This window comes from Marmota marmota, unplaced genomic scaffold (genome assembly GCF_001458135.2).
Source record: "Marmota marmota marmota unplaced genomic scaffold, marMar, whole genome shotgun sequence".
In the NCBI taxonomy this organism is placed as follows: Eukaryota; Metazoa; Chordata; class Mammalia; order Rodentia; family Sciuridae; genus Marmota; species Marmota marmota.
Genome location: NW_025999869.1, coordinates 6063922 through 6081176, shown reverse-complemented (window position 1 = coordinate 6081176; position 17255 = coordinate 6063922). Strand labels below are relative to the sequence as shown.

The 17255-nt window shown below is 48.4% G+C and overlaps 1 protein-coding gene across 1 annotated transcript in view; it reads right to left on the bottom strand.

The window, feature by feature from the left end:
* Window positions 1–17255, bottom strand: part of Slit3 (slit guidance ligand 3) — a 563280-nt gene that overhangs the window by 111653 nt on the left and 434372 nt on the right. The window contains exons 8-10 of the mRNA XM_048814838.1: window positions 15994–16065; window positions 10110–10273; window positions 1340–1481 (exon numbers count right to left, since the gene is read on the bottom strand). Coding sequence (XP_048670795.1) covers window positions 1340–1481; window positions 10110–10273; window positions 15994–16065 — 378 coding nt within the window. The remainder of the gene's footprint in view (window positions 1–1339; window positions 1482–10109; window positions 10274–15993; window positions 16066–17255) is intronic.

Here is a 17255-nt window from a genome sequence, read left to right as displayed (position 1 = left end):
ATCACCTCTCTGAACTCATCCCCTGCCAACTGGCTTCTGGTCTACCTCAGGGCCTTTGCACATGCCATCCCTACTACCTAATTGCACTCTTCCTCCAGAAATCTACTTTTTTTTTTCCTTTCACTTATTTGAAGTCCTTTCTTTGCTTCATTTTCTCCATAGGACCTACCTCCTTCTAACATATTGTGTCATTTACTTTACTTTGTTTCTTTTTTATCCCCCACCCTCATGCAAGCATCATTAAGGCAGTAATTTTGTCTATTTTGTCATTGCTGCCTCTCCAAGCACAGAACAGTGCCTGTAACACAGTGGACTCCCAACAGGTATTGGCTGAATGAACACAGGAGTGAAGGGAAAAGCCGAGGAGCCATCGACTGGATTGGGCTGGAACAGAAGGGAATGCAAGGGGTGGGGGAGAAAAGGAGGAGAAGGGGAGTGGGGGAGGAGGAGGTGATGAAAGGTAGCCAGGTGAGGGAAGCACATCTCTTATTTGGAGGGATTTTATCTAATGAGTTTTCAGCAGAAGGGGTCCATGTGATGGTGTTTTCAATAAAGCCACCTAAAGGCGAAGACAGAAAATGAAAACAACTGCAGTCATTTAAAGAGCGATCTTGAGGTCAGTGTTGACTCACACTCCACTCATTCCAGAATGCGACGCCGCCTGTTTCCTAACCGCAAGGGGAGGGTGGACAAATCTGCGCTTTGTGGACAAATTCTCCTGAAATTTCTGACATCTGTACATACACACCCATGTGCCAAGTGCTGTCTCTTACAGGGCACACCCTCCTCCACCACTCATCAGGCTGTAAAGCAGCGGCCTGTGGAGTAAGTACGTCACGTGCAGAATTTCATTTCATTTTCACAATGACCCATTGGGGTTTAATACTCTAATTATCACATTATTACAGGTGAGAAAACTAAAGATGGAAGGGCAATTATCTTACCTCAAGTCATACAGATAATAAATGGGAAGGCCGGGACAAAAACAGCATGATCCTGGGGCACAGACGGATGACTTAATGCAAAGGACCAGACAGAATGCATTGCAGGCCACATGGTCCTCTGTCACAATACTGCCCTATGAGAGCAGCCACAGACAGCACGGAACAAACGGGCGTGGACGTGTTCCAATAAAACTTTATGTGCAGCAATAGGCAGGATGGGATTGGCCCGGGTTCTGAAGTCAGCGTCTTTAACCCTGAGCTGACGTGCTGGGGAAGGCAGGGGAGGATGGTGAAGAGATTCCTGAGGGTTTTTAACAGTCAGCTCTAGCAGTGAGATACTGATGACCCCCAGAGGGACTGCCTGGGACAGAGGGATGACAAACTGGGGCACTTACATCTCCACGATGCCCTCTGGCAGATTAGCGGGGATCTCCGTCAACCCTTTTCCTCGGCAGTCCACGATGCTGTTACTGCAGGTGCAGGCAGAAGGGCAGGAGAGAGAGTTGGCATTGCAGGATGGGGCCTCTGAGTGGGGACCTGTTGGCAGGAACACAACGGTCATCTCCTGTCCATGACCAGCTTCCCAAGGATATGGCTTCACCTGAAAAGCTGTCTAACAAATCATGGCCACTGACAGGGGAGCCCCAGGAGAGAGCCTGGCCTTGACCTCGCTGCTTCTGGTTGTTGCACCTGCTCTCTCGTCCCACCATCCTGGCCTCTCATGTCAGGAGAAGCCAAGCCCCAGGGTCAGTGACTCCTGAAGATATGCACTGGTCCAAAGGGTATCTGCTAGGACCACTTTTGCAGGGTGCCCAACATCTGAATGGTACCCTGGGGTTTTGGCTTGTATCTGATGATCGAAGGCTGAGTGTAGACAAAACTAGTCCTTTCTCTAGTGGCTGGAAGCCACCAGAGGTGTCAAACCAAGTGGGAGCAACAAGGTGGCAGAATTTCCCCACTTGGGGCAATGATGTTGTTACATGTCAACACATTCATCAGCAGTGATGCCCAAGTTATTTCTGAATGGCTTTTATGTCCAGGGAACATGCAAATGAAACTTCTCTCACTAGAAATGAGGCAAATAAGTTGCTACGTATTTTGAAGTTAGCCTTCATTTGTATGAGGTGAACCAGAGTGAATTTAAAGCCAAGTAATAAAAACCCCAAGCAAATGGCACCCCCAGGAGCTTATTTAGAAAGCCAAATGGACACACAAACCCATTACTGACCCAACTGAGGATTCAGAGTTAAAGAGAATTTTAATGACATTCTCTATTCACATTAAATTCCAAATAGAAGAAACAAATTTGAATATTTTAAAGACACTATAAACATTCCCATGCTTTGGTTGCAACCTCACAGTGAGGTCAGGATCTCACACACATGCTGCATTTTTCAAATGTGGATGTTCTGGTCCAAAAGGAAGACCCGATGAAGTGGCCCTCCCAGGACTCATCCCATCCCTTTCAGATCCAGTCAACAGTGGTCATCGCAGTGTCTTTCAAGACAACCTCTCTGAGCAAAGAGGCCCAGGCTGCACCTAGCTCAGAACAACTCTGCAGGGCTTCCCCACTGCTGGGGCCTGGAACCTCTGGTGGGGGCTCCTGGAGGCAGATTAAACACGAACGACAGAAATGATTTTTGGTTTGGCTCCTTTTCAGAGGAGAAATGAAAACCAGAGTGAGACATCTCTGGTGGTGAAATCAGAGTGACAACTGGATCCCGGGCAAGTCCCCATCTGGACGCTGAGACTCCACGTGGAGCGTTCAACAGTGCCCATGACCCCAAAGGCTGATCTGTCTGTCGGAGCTCAAGTTGATGCCTCCAGCTTAATTTGAAATGTTTCTGTCCTCAGGAAGTGCCAACCCAATGGCCAGAGATTTTTACTGCCTTTCACCTCCTAAGTACACGCAAAATAAATATTTAAAAACATCCTCTCAGCTGGGATATTTGAGAGAATATTCTTGATTCCTGTCCAGTACACAAGGACTTCAAAGTCACTAGTGCCACAGGAGGGGATCCAATGAAGACCATGGAAGGTGCCCGAGGGCTGATGGTTACACTAACAGCCCCCTGGAACATTCTCCCAGAGACAGGGGTATGCTGGCTCTGTTTCAATCCGGGGAGCTTAAACAGCCCACAGGAGCCTCAACCCAGAAACAAGAATGTCCTGGCTGAACGTGGGGGCACTGGAGTCCCACAGCCTTGGCGCAGATCTTAGTTCCCCCCCCTCGGTTCTTACTCCCAGTGCCGTGTTTCCCCCATCTGTAAAAGGGGGGTTCACAGCCTTATTTCAAAGCGTGGTTTTGTTGAGAAGGTGAAGGAAGTTGACACATAGAATCTTTAGAAGAATGACTGGCACAGAGGAGGAGCTTAGTAAAATTGGCTATTGCTGTTATTATTATTATTATTATTATTATTATTATTATTGAGTATCACTCTGCCACTAATTATCTGAAGACCTTGGGCAAGTCACAGTGGCATTTTTGTTGCCATCTTGGTGAGTAAGGAGTTTGGTGGCATGATGTTGACACTCCTAATGGGACAGAGGGCAGCTTCTCCTCTCTGCTCTTCCCTGCAGGCACACAGAGGAGCCACAGTGTGAAGGACTCCCGTCCCTTCAGCCATGGGTGAGGGAGGCTGAAGCAGGTGGCTTCAGATTGCAGGGCTTCTGAAGTGCAGGTGGTATTCCATCCCCGAAAGGAAGCTGCTGTGCCTGCCCTTCCACAGCAAGGGGGAGAATGTGGCCGGTCACACAAGGGGAACTGCCACACCTGGCGCCTTCCCCATGGGAAATGTAGGGACTGCAGCCTGCGCCCCTGCCCTTCCACCCATCAGGCAGAGAAACTGGATGGCCGTCCCTCTTTGGACCTGTCAAAATATTACTTGAATGGTGTGTGTTGGAGAAGGGAAAGATCTGTATTCAAGGCTCCCTATTGACAACAGAAAGTTCTACTTGGAGTGATTTTCAAAGCCCCACTTGTATCCCCCTACACCAATTTCTATGTAGTAACTAATCCTGTTCTAAAACAGACCCAGGTTGCATCTTGAGTCCTGGGGGGAGTTGTGGGTCTTGGAGAGGGTGGCTCTGATTCTCTTGCAGTGTGCACTACATTTCAAGGGATGTTGTCACGGCAAAAAAGCCTTTGAAAAAGATTCCTTAACCAGGTCACTAACAACACCTTTAATTACACAGTGAGAAACAGCGGTAATTATAGCCTCGTCAGCACCCTGGGCTGGCAGCACCCCAGGCAGGCAGGCATTCCCGCAGGTGAGGATAGGACCTTATTTAAACAACACACTTCAGGTTTCAAATGAGGGTGAAAGTCAGGGTCACTTTCTCTGGAAGCATTTTCCCATGTCCCTGTAGGCCTCTGAGTACCTGTGAGTGATGGCCCATGTCCCTCCCCCTGGAGAGACTGAGACTGGAATGCAAATTCTATAAGGACAGTGACGGTTTTTGTCTTGATCACTGTTGTATTTTCGGTGCCTAAAACAGGGCTGGACTTGGAGCACGTGCTCAGTCAGCACAGGGTGGGTGAATGAGAGGGTGAACAGGCGATACCCCTCAGAGGTGACTGCCCTGCAGAAGGTCATCAGGAATGCAGGTCAATGCTCCTTCTAGAAGGGCTCTGAGGAGAGGCTCCCTGAGTCCTGGTGCCCTGGCTCTGCAAGAGAAGACCTGCCATTTTGTGGGGAGATGGAGTGGCCACAGCAGGTGGAAATCTGTACCCGGAGGTCACTCCTCCCCTGCAGCTGTCAGTGCTAGCAAAGTCACCTGGGGCTCCCACTCCAGGGTCGAGGTGTCCCAGGCATTCTGCTGTGAAATGTCACCAAACCCTTGCCATTCCGCACATGTTTGGGGAGCCAACATCAGAGCATTTCTAAGCAGGACAAAGTCAGGAGACACCCCCTTCTCACCCAGCAAATTATGTCATGATGAGCTGGGATGCGGCAAAGAATGGGGACAGTTTTTCTTCTGGGATAGAGGAATATCTAGACAAGCCTTGCCTGTGTGCTCCTTGAGCTCCTCACATGAAATATGTTCTTATGGGGACCCCAGGAATCCACATTGTCCTGCGTGAGCCTGTCCACTGGCAGAGAAAGTGGCCTTAAATCCGAGCATATTAATGGACCAGCCTATAACACCCCAGTGATCCCCTTTCTAAGATGTCCTACTACTAATGAAGAAGTGCCTGTGGCCTTGCTCTTCACTTCTTCCATTTTTAATAACTGCCTGAGTTACCTGTTCTCAAACTCTTTCGTTGGGACCAAAATGCTGCCCCACTGAGGTTGGAAGGACATTGCCATCCAGAAGAGGGAGGTAGATGTGAACTGAGCTCGTGTCTCCCTCATAGACCCCTCTTCACCACCACGTTGGTGCTGGATCTCAACGCAAAGCCACAGCCACCTCTGCTGAGCAAGGTGGAAAGGAAGACACCCTGTCTTCCGATGTCTCCTTGGATTGTAGGGCCGTGCCTGCTGCCTTGAAGGTGGACCCCAGGAGCTCCGGGAAATGGAGGTGCTGGCTTTCCCTGCTGATGCTCACCAGCAAGGCCTGGGAGGCCCGGGGCACCCAGGGACTGCGAGGGCAGGAATGAGCTCCAGCTCAGCCTCTTCCAGGGAAGGTGCCCGAGGCCACCAGCGTGGGCACTGGGAGTCCTGCTAACTTACTGACTGCTCAGAGAGAACAAAGACGCATCTATGACCAGAGCTGCCTCCTGCCCGGCCTTCACCTTTGCTGTTTGCCTAATTGGTAAAACGAGGGTGATCATCATGCTGAAAGCACAAGGCCCTGACCTGACTGCCCAGATGAAGGGACAAAGATCACCGAACTTCAGACCTAGAGAGGTCCATGGAGACCACAAGAATACTGAGCCAGAAATAGGGGATTACTTACAAGGACACCGTATTGGCCAAACAAGAGCCACCACATTCTCATAGCAGCTAGTGTTCACCGAGTAGTTCACTGAGTGCCAGATGCGACACTAAAGACCCTATCATATTGTCTCACTTGATCCTCCAGGACGCATGTCCATGTTCTAGAATGATCACTCCCATCACACTGATGAGGAGACTAAGAACAGGAAGGTTAAGCCAGCTGCCCAAGATCATAGATCCCAAACAACAAAGTTCCAGCATTTGGTCCAGTGCTCTTTTGCCCTGCCTGCCAAAAGGCTACCCTAAATGCCTCTCTTAATACTGTGAAATTAAAACTCTCAGTGCCTCAGAATCTCTGAGGGGGCAGGGGCGAAGGCTCAGGGGTCGGATCTTGTAAGATACACTAGGAGATGCTTGGACACTCTTGTGTTTATTTCCTTCTGTCTTTAAAAAAAAAAAAATCAGCCAGTAGCCTGCACAGGGTAAAAAAATCCAGTGGCCTTGTGAGTATGTAGAAATAAATTAATTCCAGTATTCAAATTAAGCCTCCCTACTGGCCTCTGGCCTTTCAAAGCCACACCAGACTACAATGACATTGCAGCTGAAGCAATCATGATGGGAATGGAAATGAACGTGAGCTAAATACCAGAGGCATGATAATTTTGGAAATGGCTAAATAAACCTAATAATCTCATTCCTGCAATGTTCAATTATGGTGTTTTAATTAAAAGCTCCTAAGGAGATGGGTGGCTGGTCATGGCTTACCTTAATTATCTTTGTACTTAGTAACTAGTCCCAAATTAAAAAACAAAAAGAGGAAAAAAAGAAGAAGAAGACGAAGAAGAAGAAGAAGGGAGCTTTTCCAGTTTGCAGGGAGATAAGTATATTTCATTTTAATAATAAATGAGAAAAAGTGTTTATGGGGAGGCCACCAGGGTCCACCATTGTTCTAGGTATGGGGGCACCTGAAAGAATATGAGATGTGGATCCTTATTACCACAACCAAGACTAATGTCCTTATGAGCAGATGTCATATACTAAGGCCACCAGCAGATGAATGTGAAGTAGGCAGACAAATTGGGAGGCTTAAAAACACTCAAAGGAAAGAGATAATTGACTCAGGAGGTCAAATATTTAACTAATGACTGTAAATTACAAATTATTACAGATAGAAACTCTCTCAGATTAAGGAAATACATGGGAAGTAAATCCTAGAATTTAAACCCCAAAATAAACCCTCAAGATGAAAAAAAAAAAAAACATGACAAACCCCAACCTTGCAACTAACATATTATGATTTTTTTCTCTGGTCTATTTATTGTGAACTTTGATAAAGGTCCAGCCTGTAAGCAACAAGAAAGAAGTGGGGTCCATGGACTCTTCCAGCCCTGGGCCCAGCCTTCTCCTCAAAGCAAGAGTGGTTAACAGAGAAGCTCTTTTATCAGAGACTGAAGGAAGATAAGTGGTCAAATTGCATAATAGAGAAAATGTTAATAAAAATAAACTAAAAGTATATACCCTGACCCTGGTGAAAAATTCTCAGCTGACTCCCCAGAGGAAGAAAGTGGATGTCTCTGGGAAGGAATGGCTGATGGGGAGATGAATTTTGCCCAAGTGAGTTGTAGCAAATTTCTGGGTTAGCTGGAGTGATAAGGAGCCCATTTCCAGGGCTTCTGGGGAGAAGAGCCCAGGCTGAGACGGCTGGATTTAATTCAAGGGAGATATCAGGGACTTGGGCAGGCAGGGCCCTCCCAGGCTGAGTGAGATAAAGCTCCTTCCGTCTCTGGGGCCATGTGTTTGGTGAATTTTCAATACCACTTAAAGGCCTAGGGAGCTCTTCTTCTTCTGCTTGACAGGGATGGCTGAAAGGAAGCCACATGCAGGATGGCTTACTTGTAGCCCGTGCCTCTCCTTCTCCTGATCGGATGACCTCTATTTTTATAGAGAATTCTTGCCCCTCCATTTTGACTGACGTCTCCCTCTGGTGAGTTGTTAGGGGAGTAGCTTGAATGGGGAGCGTTTTGCATCTTAAAACAGACACATCAGTCCACACAGAACTACCCCATGCATATGCCCAGCTGGGTGCTGGCACTGGGGTGAGGGTGTGCTGGGGTGGTCAGCACATGACTGCTGTCCTTTTCTCTGGCCTCCTCTAGGGGTTAGCTGCACACCACAGATGGAGCCTTTTATCAGTCTTACAATTGCCTTCAGCAGGTGTGAAGGAGGCAGCACTTTGGGGGTATGCTCTTCCTACACCCCACATGATGGTGGAGTTTCATTCGTCACTTCCCCTAGACTGTTGCAACTGACTCTGACCTTTTCCAAAATAACCCCTTACAATCTTCTAGTTTTTTATGCATGAGTGCCTGATAAAGCATTTAATGAATCCCTCATACATACAAGTCACTCCCCAAAAATCAGACTACAGGTGAGAAGGTGGAGGGCAACAGCTTATTGATGTATGAAGTCTTTGGACTTCAGTTCTCACGTCCTCATAAAGCAATTGGCTTCATGTTAGAAGCTCCAGAGACCATCATAAGTGATGAATTTGACTGCTATCAACAAAGGTGGTCAGGATGCGCCTAGGTAATTAATGAGATCCACCTGCGAGATTGAACCCTCTTGGAGTAGGGGGATTGGGGGCATTAGCATTTCCGGGACCTAGGAGGGAGTGCCTTACTCCCACGGGTTCTGGATCCTGGCTGTTATTGGGTCAGCAATGCCCTGCCACTCGTGGCGGGAAGGTGCTTTCGTGACGAAGTGGCATTCACAGCCGTGTGCTGCATTAAACTCAGCACCCACCTGTAATGATGTGTTTTAACATTCTCTCTAATTAGTTTTTCTCACTAGCTCTTGGATGACTCCTGCACTCTATAATTATTTCTTTCACTGGCACTTATGCCAATATTGCACATTTTGCCTAATAATTACTGTAATTATAGTCACTATATTTGAATTTGGTGCCTGTGTGATAAACGGTTTTATTATACGTGTTTCATGGGAAGTGATTTCTAAGTGGGCGTCCATAGGAAGCTACTGAGGTACTGCTCAGAGACAAGTGTTTGTGGAGAATAAATAACATAATGAAGAAATAATGTGACAGGAGGAAACAGCAGAGAGGGAGAGGAGGGTGAATCAAGGGAATTCTTGCACCGTGGCCAGGCAGTGGAGGAGCAGAAGACCCGTCTGCACAGCTGGCCATGCTGGGGCCTGGTCGCCAGACTTGGCTCAATAAGCCCTGGGTACTGGAAAGGATCAAGGGTTCAGAAAGGTGGGGAGGGATGTCAGCTCAGCTCCTGGGGGCCTTGCTCCCTCCTCATGCCCCCTTCCCAAGCTCAGTCTCTGGAGGCCCTGGGCTCCAGTTCCAGGTCTGGGCTCCTGGGAATCTGTACAACTCTTTGGGAAACCCCTCCATGGAATTTTTTTTTTTTTTTTTTTTTTTTTGGCTTTAAGGAAAATCAAGGGATTGGCTCTACTTCATTACCACCAGAAAAAGAGAAAGTTAGTGGAAGCACAGGATGTCAAGAAAAGTAAAGCAAATGAGTGAAACTTAGAACCCAGTTTAAAAGCTGTGTCCTCAGCCACTGCCCTTCCCTGGAGTTCTGAGCTGCCTCAGTCACGTGTCTACACCGTCCACTCTCATGAGCTACGGTGGCAATCTGTGCTCCCATTTCACTTCTATTACCCACAGATCAAACCCTTCTGTTTGCTCAGCATATTTTGTGGGCCTACTAAACTATCATAATTAAGCTCCACTTACACAGCTCTTACCGTGGGCTGCTCATTACACTAAGTGCCTGATATGCATTATTTCACTTAATCCTACCCACCCTTTGAGTTATGTACTATTATTCTTTTCTTTTTGTAGATGAGAGGTAACTTGCCAAAGTCACACACTAGCAAGGGGCAGAGCTAGGATTTTCAGCCAGGCAGGATGACTCTGCAGCCTACACTGTCCTGTTTCCCAATTTCTGCAAACATTCAGAGGACAGCAATCTGTGTAGTAAATGCTAAAACACTTCCATCATACCCATGTCCGTGTCATACCCATATGACATGTGACTCAACAGACGTTAGGTTTCCTAGCATGACCAGACCAGGGGCCTTAACAGTTCCTTCAGCTTTTCCATTACCAGGTGTCAAGTCCTTCTTTCTTTGAACCCCTTGAGGAAATCCAGAGCTCTTCAAGTCACTACTGTGTGTGTGGAGCAACCTATGGGGCTCCTTCTATGCCATGCTCCGGCCTGGGCTGCATGTTCAAGGCCGGGTCGGGGGAAGAGCTCACCTGAACACACGTACTCCTTTTTCTGCACATCCGCCACATTGAAGCCCCTCAGGTGCACAGGAGCCATGCAGAGTGTGAACTGGCCAATCGTCCGCCGCTGGCGCAGCCAATCTGAGAGCCAGGCCAGGTGGCAGTCGCAGTATAAATGGTTGGAGTGAAGACGCCTGGGAGAAGGAGAGACAGAGGGAAGGTGCCGTCACACAGTGCTGAGCAGAGTGGACCAGGCCTCTGCTGCCCCTTTCCCCAGTGTGACAATTCTTATGGCATAGGGAAGCCTTTTCCTTCGCACTCTCCCAAAAGCAGGAGCCTCAGCCCTTTTATGGCTAAGCCACAAATTATCTTCACATGTAGGGCACATCCAGTGGATGCCTTCAGGGTTCTGAGCAATTTCCATTTCTTAATAATGATTCCACCCTTTTCTTTCTCATACAAGGCAAACCTCAGCTCATAGGAGACAGAGTGTGATATTATTATGGTGAAAGTACTGATTCAGGTCAAACTTACAAAGGGATGATTCTTGCAAATTTCAGTTCTTGTGCCAGCAGGGGTACAGCTAGCTTGAAACATGCTTCTCTATCTCAATGCCCATCTGAGATGTCACTGTGGCTGAGACCTGCCATTGCCTTTACCTGGCTCTCCTTCATCTCCTCCCTAAGTGTCCTTCAGAAGCCTGCTACATGGACAGCTAACACCAAGACCACCTGGTCACACTGCACAGAGAGAGTAGGGTACAGAGAGAGGGTACTTTCTGAAAGGTGGAACGTCTCTGCTTCCTGTTTAAATAAAGTGTTCATACCGGATGGCAGCACTCCATAGCAATCTCCGTGGTTCCCTCCCTCTCTTGCCAAGTTCAATTCCAGCTGCTATATTTGCTTTTCTGACTGATTTAGGTGCCTCTGAAAAGATTTCCTAACCAGTTGCAGACTCTGGCTTTTCTGTTCTGGGAGCTGGGATTCCAGATCAATTTCTTGCCCTTGAGTGAGTAGGATCCCTGGAGGGATCTGCCTGTTGCTTTGCTGAGGGAATCCCAGATAGTTAAAGGACTTGAACTTCCTTTGCACGGGCTGAAAATTCTTCTTCAAGGACTCTATCAGGATCTCCAACTTCTGTATTCCCCATGCCCTTTGGTCATTAGAAATAGTGGTGGGGAGTTGAGCAGCATTAGACTTGGGTTTCTGATGCAAATGTCAAATGCCTGATCCTGGACATGCTAATCAGCCAGCGGTTATCTTGACTCTCAAGTGCTCTCTGTCAAGCCTCTTAATACTGAGTGGCAGCCCAAAGGAGTGGTGCGGGCCACCACTATGCCTACGTGGGAAAGCTGAAGGGCTCTCAACCACATTCCACTCAGCGTAAGGTCCATGTTGCCAACACTGGCCAACTAATGGGCTACGTCTGGCGGGGGCCTTCCTGCCACTGCATGGCCACAAGCCTCTGGCAGGCTGGAACCATGGTAAGGGGCCTCAGCTGCTGCAGACCCCATCATTTCAGACTCAATGAACTCAGATCCCACAGGAAATGCAATTTTTCCTGCTAAAAAATTGTGTACAGCTTTTTATGATTTTGTTTTTTTAAATGATTTTTTTAAACGTTACTGTCTTTTGTATTTCATGGTAAGTCTAGCGCACTTTCAGAAGCTTCCAGGCCCTAGACATGGCAATTATATGGGACCCAAGACATTTTCCCCTTTGAGTTTCACAGTCAGACCCCCTGAACCGAAGCAAGCATGGCTCCCTCCCATCCTGGACTCTGGACACAGGTTCAGCAGTTGGGAAGTGATGGGGAGACCAAATTCTAAGCTGATAGGGGGACCTCAACACCAGGAGGAAAAACAAGACCTGTGTCTAACCGTGAGCATGATCTCTCGGTGCTTAGAGCGAGGGAAGGTATGGCAGGACACTTTCAGCTGGTAACTATTTCCTAAAAGGCAGGCTGGAGAGGAGGGGATCCCAAGTCCAGGAAGCTCCCACCAGGTATTAGTGCTGCTCAGGGAATTGGTAGCCATGGGACAAGGTGGGACACAGGGCAGGCTGCGGGGACAGTGCAGGCTGAGGTGTGCCGGTTGACTCAGAACCATTTCATTAGCTTTGCTTTCATGTGGAAAGGCAGTCGCCTTATTTGGCAGCAAGGTATGGATGCTAAGGCTAAGGGGATTCACTGTGAGGCCACGCGCACGGTCCCTGAGGCAGATCAATGAGAACAAGTTCCCGACAAGTCCAATTGAGGGTAAGAGATCAACAGGACAACAAAAATGAGGTTTGGGTAAGTCAGCTCCTTCCTGAGCTGATTAACTTCTGAGACAACCAACATGTCAGTGTTTCCCTCTTGGCAGCTTATCCTGGGTTGGTTGTTCTCAATCCTGGCTGGAAGTAAGCTGCCTCTCTCTCTCTCTCTTTTTTTTTTTTTTTAAGAGAGAGAGAGAGAGAGAGAGAGAGAGAGAGAATTTTAATATTTAGTTTTTAGTTATCGGTGGACACAACATCTTTGTTTGTATGTGGTGCTGAGGATCGAACCTGGGCCGCACGCATGCCAGGCAAGTGCGCTACCGCTTGAGCCACATCCCCAGCCCGCTGCCTCTCTTCTTGACCTTGCTACAGGTATTCCAAGCCCTGTCTCCTAGGAATTCCTCCCCTCCCAATCTCCTCTCTAGGGAGTTCTGTCCTGAACTCCCTGAGCCCATGTGGAAGCCATGCAAAGTTTCTTGTCAAAAGCCAGGGCAGAGGACAAGCTCCTTCCCCTCCCATAGGAAGGGTACCCACTGAAAGTGCCAGAAGATTCTCTCAAGCTGCCTTCTTGTCATGTTTGGGAGATCAAACTCAGCAATAACACCCAAAATACTACTATTAAAAGAAAAATAATTATGACGATCATAAAACTTGAGCTTGGACATTGCTAGGAGTAGTTCTAGTCCTCTTAATTGAGGAGGGAAGTCATTTCAATTCCTTTCAACAGTTTGGTGGGTTGTGATGGTGGTGGCCTGAGGGATGGTGGCCTCCATCAGCTGTGGGGCCTGTGGGAGCTCTGGTCTCCTCCTCTGCTCACCTGTTCTGCGTTTGTTCCTGCTGACTGTAAGAGCTCAGGCTTTGATGTCAGACTGCCCAAGTCTGATGTTGGCTCTGTGCCTTCAAACTTTGGGCAGTGATTTAACTTTGGACCTCAGTGGTATTGGCTATAAGGTGGGGGAGTTAATGATGCTTCCTTCCTAGGGTCATGTGAGGATCAAAGTGGGACGTGCTTAGCACCAGGCCTGGCACATGGTTAACCATGGGGTGAATGGGTGCTATCATTGAGACTCCAGGGAGACTAGCTCCAGACTGCAGACCCTTCCCAATCTGTGGCCCTCCTCTACAAGGCTACGGTTTCTTCTTCAGATGCCAAGGCATCCAGGTGGCTAGGTGCTTCCTACACGCCATTCTGTAGCCTTTTACCAATGGGCACGTCATATTCCATGTTGATGAGACCACCTTTGCAGAACATAAGGTGAATGAATACAAATACCAATTTACAAAAGGTGCCTTTTAGCCACAGACGCTAAATTAAATTTCCAGCAAATCCTTTTAGAGAGGGTCAGTGTTCATTTTCTATAAAATGTGGCTTTCTGAATTCAATATAAAAGCTTTCCTTTGGAAATCCCATTTATGACTTCCTTCCTCTCTCCTCCTCCCTCCTCCACCACCACCAGCCCCACCCCCCCAACTCTTTAATTACAGTGAAGGGGGATTAGTCAGCTCATCTCCAGGGAGTTCTATACAGAGCCATCTCTGAAATTAAACTAAAGAGAAAATGGCAGCAGGCAGGAAGCAAAGAGAGCAGACAAGATTGATTGATTGATCTGAACTCAGAGACGAATGTTCAGGACTATGGAGAAGAATGGCAACAGAAACAAGGAGACAAAACTGTCCCTCCCCTGCCTCCTCCCAGTGCACCCTAAACAAGTACCTAAGGTCCAAGCCTAACCACCTGCCCCAACTCCCATGGAACCAGAAAGCTCCCATTATTGCTGCTCCTCAACTGAAAATCACAAAGACGGAAAGTATAAATCATAGAGGAAGACTCCCCAGGAGCTGGGCTGCTGCTTTCTGCAGGTGAGAGTCATTTTTCTTCCATGCACCCACTTGTCTGAGGTGACGCAGGCCCAGCGTCCGGAGATTCACTTTTGGCTCCTTGCCTGGGAGCCCTGGGCTACACATTTCCCCCGCTCAATTGTGGTTTGCAGGGGACTTTGAAGAGATCTTTGAAGACCAACTGGCTTCTCCTTAAAATTCTATGAATGCACCATCCCACTTTAAGGGGTTGGGAAAAGGACAAATTTTCCTGGCTGAGTTATGCTATTGTGTGATTAAGGGAAGAATTTGGAGAGAAAAGATGGAGCTGACATCAAATTGTTGTTGTTCTTTACAATAACTAGTATTTGTCTGTGCACACCATGTACCAGGCCCTTCACGTATTCAAGTGTATTTCATTCTCATAATGACAGTGAGGTGAGCATTTATTAACCCACTTTCCTTGAAGCACAGAGAGGAAGTGGCAGAGCTTGCATTTCCACCCAGCTCAGCCTGACTCCAAATCCTGTCCCCTTCTGAGGGGCTCTGCTTTGCTTCCTTGTAAAGTGCCTCACTGGCTTTTGCTTTGTCCTCACCTGAGGTGAGATCACGTTCTCATGGCTCTCATGATATAGAGCATGAAAATCTCTTGGGGGGGGCTTGTTAAAACACACTGCGGGATCTTCCCACAGGTCTGGGGTGGGGCCTGGAGGTCTGCTTCTGTAACAAGTTTCAGGTTGCTGATGCTGCTAGTCCAAAGGACCCCACTCTATGAATTTTGGAATCTCATGTATTCCGTGATGCTTGGGGTCATAGATAAGCTGGTTGTTTGGAATGTTCTAGATGTCTGGATAAATAATGTGATGCTAATGTTATCATTTATATCATTTACTCTCTAGCATATGCCAGGTGCTATGCATATGTAAAGCCACCCGATCCTCATCATTGCCCCTGTTTGTAGAGGAGGAATTCTAGCGTTTTTGCCTTGGCCCCAGATGCACTGGCTGAAAGCTCCCAGGAGCTGGCTTCCCCCTGAGGCTGCCAGGCAAGTGCCACTGAGCCTCCACTAACACAGAGCAAGAACTAAGCATGAAGCTCTTTGGAAAGGGCAACTGAGCCCATCTGCAGAGAAACCTGTGAAGGGATTTCTGGCTGAGAGTTGAGGGGAACTTCTACATAATTCAGCCTCTAGAACTGCTCTCAGTTCTGGACATCACGAGGGAGATTTGCTTTGCATGCACACCCTGGAAGGCTTAACCCTATGCGGAGTCTTAAAGATAAAGGACCAAGTCAGTGCATCTCAATATCAGATTATCATCCAGGGAGCAGGTGAGCTGGGGGATGCAGTGGGTAGGGTCTTTCTTGGTGGGATAGAGAGAAGGGACAAAGACTCTTTCTCTTCCACCATTCCCAGAGGGGAAAACAGCCACTGGCAATACAACAGAACTGCTCATGGCACATGACATTAGCTAAGCAATGTGAATCATGACATCACCGTTTTGCATGTTCTATGACAATGGACAATTAACAACTTTTTGAAATCAAGGTGAGAAAACAGAACAAGCACAGTACAGGGAGAATTCCCACAGGCTCAAGATGACAGAAATGAGTCTGTCTGGTGCAGAATGGTGGTTCAGAGTCATGGGTGACACCGTGACCCTTCCCTGCATCCATTCTCCCTCACCATCTCACCCCTTAGTTAATAGCAGGAGACATTGGAATATAGGGACTGTCTTCCCGGGCTAGCTGACAGGAGGTGTCATCGGCAACTAGAGAGCTGAGCTTTGGAAGTAGGTAGGGGACAGGCGGGCGAGGAGCGGGGACCTGGGACCTGTACTCACAGAGTCCGGATCTTCGGCATGTGGTTGAAGCTCGTGACCAGGATGCGGCTAATGTTGTTGTTATTGAGAGTGCTGTGGAGACAGAGGGAAAGGAAGAGGTCAATGAGGAGCAAGATGGGGGCACTGAAATGTCACAGAAGGCGGGGCAGGGACCAACAGTCAACAGCCACCAGCCAATCATCAGGGCAGCTGGAGATAAGGGACAGGTCTCTGGCTGATGAGAGAATATGCTGACTTCCTTATTCCCCAGGTTCCTCCTGCTGTTCTCCCGCAGCACTGGCTTGTCCACTGTGAGCAATGACAACCTTTCCTGATCCTACTGTGTGCTGAGCGCTTCATTGGGACGGCCCTAATTCCTCAGCCAGTTGCATGTCCTCTTTTAGAGAGAAGGAAACAGATTCGTGGCATTTTGCCTATAACGCACAGACCCACAAAGTGGACGTTATGCTGGTGTCGGAGGCCAAGGGGCACAGAGAGGTGAGTAACCTCCAGCAACCTCACCCTAGCTGCTAGCGCTGCAGGTGGCTGAACCCTGCCCTCTCCTACTCTGTTCCTTGTCGGCTCCACATTCCATCTACTCACACATGAGGCCACATGAACAGGTTTTCCTGCACTTCCCAGGCATCTGCAAGCACATCTCATCTCAAGTGCATTGGTGAGCTCCATGGGGACATAGACTGACTCACCTCCATCTTGTTCGTGACCACGGATGGGGCTCCTACAATGACCAGGACTTTTGCACAAGGAAAGGTGTGAGGAGGGACAGAGTAGGACTGCTGAGGAATGAAGTCGGGCTACAGGCGAGCACTGCCAGCCTTACCCGTCTGGGGAACTATTACGAAGCCCAGGGGAACAGGGCAGCCAAGGAGGCCATGGGCAGAGGCCTGCAGCACTTAGCAGCAGGGGCCATCTCAGGTCAGCGCACTCAGGGACTCCTTAATAGAGAGGCCACAATCCATGGGCCCCCCACCTGCCTCGTTGCACCTGAGAGCAAAAGCTGGACACACCCCTCACTACCATCATGGTGGCCACCTACTCCTGTGCCTTCCCTTTCTCTTTCTCTCCAAGGCCACATCAGACTTCTTTTCTCATCAGCCCAACTCCTCTCATCCTTTCTTGGGCCCATACAAGTCCCCACTGGCCCAGGAAGGGGCCTTCCTTTGGAAGTTTCATTGGTTATGTGACTTCTGCACTGGCCACTTGGTAAACATAACATCTTCCCCCTGAGTGCCCTCTACAAGCATAAGCTCTCCAAAGGTGGG